The sequence below is a fragment of the Ictidomys tridecemlineatus genome, chromosome X (genome assembly GCF_052094955.1).
Source record: "Ictidomys tridecemlineatus isolate mIctTri1 chromosome X, mIctTri1.hap1, whole genome shotgun sequence".
NCBI classification, from domain to species: Eukaryota; Metazoa; Chordata; class Mammalia; order Rodentia; family Sciuridae; genus Ictidomys; species Ictidomys tridecemlineatus.
Window position 1 is genome coordinate 41,230,551 of NC_135493.1, and position 6,000 is coordinate 41,236,550.

Below are 6,000 nucleotides of genomic sequence, written 5' to 3' on the forward strand. Positions count from 1 at the left end.
CCCATTCTGATTGAAAGAGATAATTCAAGGTATTTTTATTTTTTTAAATTTATTTTTAGTGCACTGTAGTAATACATAATAGAGGGGTTCATTTTAACATATTCATAAATGTATAGAACATAGTTTTCTCCATTTTAATTTCCCTTATTATCCCCTGATCCCTGTATTCTGCTTTATTGATTTTCCTTCAATTTATTTATTTATTTTTAATTGGTACCTTACAGTTATATATAAATTTGGAGTGCACTGGGATATAGTCACACATGCACATAGCATAATTTGGAAACTTTGTTCCCCAGTTCTTCCCCTTTTCCTCCCCTCATCCCTCCTCCTTGATCCCCTGCTTCTACTCTATTATTCTCCCTTCTGCTTTCAGGAAATTCCCTTTTTTTATACCCTTAAAGACAATTTTAAAATTTGATGTTCTTGGGAGGTAGAGGAACATACAAAGTGATTTGCCTTCCCTAGGGGTTGCCTGTGGGATTTTCTTTCAAACAAGTCAAAATGATAATTTATTAATTTATTTGTGTGTGTGTGTGTGTGTGTGTGTGTGTGTGTGTGTGTGTGTGTTGGGCAGTAGATCTTTCCTTACCTAATATAAAATGCCATGCCCACTGCTGTTTGGGCAACAGATATTTTATAAGAGGGTTCCTTTGTGAACATAGAATACAGGGATATTTTGCTAATACATACTTAATGCCAACATTTTCAGAGCTAGACTCTAGTTGGGGGGTGGGGAAAACAGAAGAAAATATTTATATTTTCAAGGGATGATCAGGAGGAGATTTATAAAAGACTACTTATTGTTTACTATGTATATGTTTATAACAAATCGTTTACACAGTGATTTGTGAAGCCTAAATACCATAAAAGGGAAAGCTTATTTCAAACACTTTAAAATAGAAAGCTAATTTCAAATGTCATCATGTTCTAGTTTCCACAGATGATTTCATTTCAAAGTATAGTACACTAAGATGAAAGAGGAATAAGGAAACAATATCTTCAAATCTTCCATTTTAATAAGTATTATTTTGTAGTTTTGTTCTATACCACAAAAAACAAGGTTTACTTCTGGGCATGGTGGTGCATGGCTGTAATCCTGGTTTGGGAGGCTGAGACAGGAGGATTAGGAGTTCAAAGCCAGCCTTAGCAATTTAGTGAGGCACTAAACAACTCAGTGAAACCCTGTCTGTAAATAAAATTCAAAAAAGGGCTGGGGATGTTTCTCAGTGGTTAAGTGGCCCCGGGTTCAACCCATGGTACCAAAAAAAACCCAAAAACTTACTGAGTGGTATTTATTGATCCAACACCCAAGAACCTGCTAACTATTCAGGTATGAACAATTTCAAGAGAAAAAGTTTCTCACCTTGGGCAGTTTTACCCAAGTTAAGGCTTCCTCACTGGCAGATATTTCTTAAGTCCCATACACTAGAGTACTTAATAAAATGTAGCCCATGTTATGGTTCCCATCTGCCAAGAGGAGCAAACTGTTGATTTATGCTTAATAAAAATATGCATACCTTATTTGAATTATACAAAACCAGGTGCTAAATTAAAATGGCATAGAAGAGTCATTACCCTTATCAACCAGGAGAAGCAAGGGATAACAGTAAGGTAACTATAAAATCCAGAAAAGTAATTTACTTCTCTAAATGAAGGAAAACCACTTTATCTGCATAACAACCTTATATATAGTAAATGTTTCCACAAAAATTCCATTGCACTGTGAGCCAGGATAATTAAGATAGATAAAGTTAGGTAAATGATCAGCAATCTACCAGACACCCACAACAAGTGTTTACAAATTTAGAAAAGGGACCTCAAAATTCTTTTTTAAAAATATTTTTAGTTGTAGATGGACACGATTTCTTCCTTCCTTCCTTCCTTCCTACCTATGTAGTGCTGAGGATCGAACTCTGTGCCTCACACGTATGAGGCAAGCACTCTACCACTGAGCTACAGCCCCAGCCCAGGACCTCAAAATTCTAACTTCCAAAGTAGTCTCCTACTATAACCATCTTAGGGTTCTCTGTTGCTCCTACTTCATTATCAGGGGAAAAAACTGAGTCAACTAACTTCACTAAGTCCATTACCTAAAGTCATTACATGGCTGGTGGAAATTGCCAATTACTATATGGCAAAGAAATAAAATCTTACAATACAATCATAACACTTCTGGATGGTAATTATCTTTTCTTCATTAAACAAAATGTATCAGCTAACTTTATAAATGGATAGCACATATCACTAGGTTTTAGCAAACAACATGGTCAAATGCAAGCTTATGCTGGCACACAAACTTGTAGGAGGCTAATTCTAATATGGACTTACATAGTAAAGTGCAATTTTAAGTAAGAATACTATAATTGAGTATCCAAGAAAATAAGCATACTCTTTTGCTCTGATCCAAAAAGAACCAAATTTAGAAATAGCTCTTTGCTCCTTTCTGGTCCATTTTGTTTAATTTACATGGTCTTATAATGGCAGCTCTCGTGCAAAAATTAAGGCATCCTGTCAATAACATGGGGAAAATAATCATGCAGAGATACAAACTGACCACCAAGTCAATAGGCTTATCACTAGTCACAACATGTACCATGTGTCAGAAATCTTGGTTTATTTCTTCAGACAAATTTCCTCTTATACTAGAGAGAAGGGAATGATTAAAGAGGTGGGTGGGATGGAGAGAAGAAACTGATACAAATGGTCTATGATTTAAGAAGACATGAAAAATGAAAACTCAAACACAGAAAATAAGTAGCAATTTTATAAAGGAAACTTAACAAGAAAAAACCACCTAACACTATATTATTGTGACTTGATTCTTCAGCATTTGGTTGACTATTATTTTTCAGAAACACAGTTGTATGAAGTGAAATACACTTATTTGGTAGATATAGGCCAGAAGATCAATAAAAATTCTGGTCAAGTAAAATTATGGGAAATCAAAATATAGTAGATAGGGCTGTGGTTATTGTTCACTGGCAGAGCACTTGCCTAGCACCTATAAGGCACTGGGTTTGATCCTCAGCACCACATAGAAACAAATAAATAAAGGTATTTTGTCCATCTACAATTTAAAAACATTTAAAAATACAGTAGACAACTACCTCTGAGGCTGTTAACACAGGGATATAAGATCTGTTTCAAATATATCCTGACCTATTATCAATGGACCCAAATGGTTAATTGACATGACTGAGTAATTGGTTTTCAAATTAAAACTTATTCTCAAATTTTAATCTAGAAAATACCTGTTAACTACTAAATGGCAAATCTTCTGCAAAATAACACCCATAATTCCTAAAAACCAGAAAATGACAAACTACCAAGTTTATAGTGGCAATTTTTGTTGCCATATTTTCAAAAGAGCTTTTTTAAAAGCTGGATAAAATAAATAGGTGTTGCAAGATTTTCTATCTATATCTATATATAACCTGTAGAAACTCAGAATTCTCTTTGGAGGTGGCTTTAAAAAATGGAAAATAACAGCACACATTTATCACCATTTTAACAACATACATTGATTTGGTACCTTTTATCTTTCATTTTATCCTCTCAACTGAAGTAGGCACTGTTTTACAAAAGAAGAAAATCAATGTCACCTCCCCCATTAATTTTCACTCAATTTTTCAATCATTTCATTCTAATTATAATTTGCCTGATCTTCCTCCTCTCCTACTCCATCCTCTCCCTTTATCCAGATAATGAGCACTTTAAAGGTGGGGAACAGAATCTTAACAGTGTTGTATCTGAACATTCCCTTTAGCATAGAGTGATCCTGTGAGGCTGAGTAAATGAAAGAATTTAACAAATACCATCCAACAAGTAAGAGACGAGGATGGGACTAAAATGCAGGTTTTCAGATTCCTCTCTCTTTCCTGTACATCATACTGCCTAAATTCAGCCGGGTCTACCATCTGCAAGGTCACAATACCGACCAGAAAAGATCATGAAAAAGAGTTCTCCTCTCCCCAACGTCCAAAAGTTTGAATGCCCCTGCCCAAGACTAGTGACCTCAAAATAACATTCTCTGGAGATTTCAGATACTTGACCAAGGAGGAGTTCTTAATTTTTAAATCTAAGAATTGAGGGGACGGCAGTGTGGGTTAAGCAGAAAGCGTTGAATTTCCATTTTTCTAATGGGTTTGGTTTAGAATCCTGGCTTTGAGAGAATAGCCAGCTTCAAACACTCAAGAGAAATGTATTAAGACGTTGTAACAGTCTGGGAAGAGCTCCCAAGGACTGAAAACTTGGAGACAAGTAAAGGACGCTAAATTTGGGAGAGGTCAGCAATTCTGAGCCCGATGCCTCCACCTCTTCCACATCCCTCTCCCCAATTCAATCCCCGATTTGATGCCTACCTCTCAGGATGCAATGGGGGCGCTTCTTTCTCCTCGCCATTCCCGTGCCCCCATACCATCCCCCCACACACACACACACACTTAAAACTCCCCAGGTGGTGATTATCGGTATATATTTTTGGGAAAAAGTTAAGTCCACAACTGACAACTGGCCCCTAATACCAGGCTAAATGTGACTGTTCTAGCTTAAACACTAGCCATCAGCCCCCTCCCCCATAGGAAGCGACAGGGCAGGTGCCTGATTCTCTCTCCGCCTCTGAAAGACGCGTTCCCCCCTCCCCTGTCCCACCCAAAAAGCAACTGCTCCTCCAGGGCTCTGTGGTGGTGGCGGTAAGGTGGTGGTAGTGGCGGAGGGAGCTGAACCCCTGTCCCTCCGCCCAGGGTTTAGGATCGGGCATCTGGAAAGCGACGAGTAACTGTTTTCCTTACCACCTTTTAACTAATAGTGAACAGAGTCCTGAGGCAAATAGGGCCAGCCACAGCTTACCTGTAAGACCCCCTCCACCTTCTTCCCCGTAGCCTCGACGCCGTTGTAGCACGAAGTAGTCGTTGGACCTTTCCATCAGCCACAGCTTCAGCGCATTTTTCAGGAGCACTTCCTCAGGCTTTAGCCACATCGCGGTGAACTTTGTGCCCCACCGGGAGCAGCGACTTATATGCCCTCTTCACCTCACCTCCAACCCGCTTTTCCCCCTTTTACTTCTCCGCCCACCAAATCTTCCTCAGGCGGCAGCGGCTCAGGTTCAGGTTTCTACACTTCCCCCAACCCTCCCTTCTCTCCCACGTAGGCAGCAAGATTGCCAATTCCCTCCCACAGCGCTACCGCCCGCCTGGGAAATAGTCCTGCTTCCTCACCTATTGGGAGTTGTAGTTTCCTGCTCGTTTGTCTGTATTCACGAAACCTCAGCATGGAACTACACTTCCCAAAATGCACTGGGTGAGAACGGGTGGGGGATGCTTTCAAAGTGGGTCCCGCCACTAGTTTAGAGTGTTTTGGCTGTGTAAAGTTTAAAGCGCTTTTGGTTCTAATAAGTTAACCTTAGGTATAAAGATGTTGGGCACCTCATCCTTTTACAGCGAGGGTTTTAATTTGTAGAAAACAAACTTTCCGGAATTTTGTAGTAACGGCTCATTCTGGGAAGCAGCAGTAGCAGCAACTGACAAGTAGTGCTCCTTGCTTGGTATTGTGTACTTAGGCGATCTCAGGATCTCGGGACATCACATCTTCTTTCCACATCAGTAAATGAAAGCATTAACAAGTGAGGTGACTTATCCAAGGTCACACAGTGCTATGATTCCTCGTCGAAGTTCAAAATTTTGTCCCGCTTGAGCTAGCTCTAACTGCTCATATTAAAAGAATATAAAATCTCCATAAGCCACACATTTTCCTTCTGCCACGCATCTCTTCCTTCCCTCGCTGCCGACCTTGTTTATTAAATTACTGTAATAAGCCAAAGAAACTCTCTAGACCATTTTTCCTTTTCAAGATCCAAGCAGTTTATAAAGAGGTTTATTGTTGGTTATTTTCTTTCTTATACTCTTTTAAGGGCGGGGGGCGGGGGGGAACCCTTTTAGGCCAGCCTTCATCTTTATTATATCCTGGCAACACATAGCTTCAACGCTAAGGTGAAAGAGG

The 6,000-nt window shown here is 39.3% G+C and overlaps 1 protein-coding gene across 1 annotated transcript in view; it reads right to left on the reverse strand.

Moving 5' to 3' along the window:
• The window catches only part of Tbc1d8b (TBC1 domain family member 8B), a 70,393-nt gene extending 65,226 nt beyond the window's left edge, over positions 1 to 5,167 (reverse strand). The window contains exon 1 of the mRNA XM_005323385.5: positions 4,852 to 5,167. Coding sequence (XP_005323442.1) covers positions 4,852 to 4,981 — 130 coding nt within the window. The 5' untranslated portion in view covers positions 4,982 to 5,167. The remainder of the gene's footprint in view (positions 1 to 4,851) is intronic.
• Between the last annotated feature and the right edge of the window lie 833 nt (positions 5,168 to 6,000).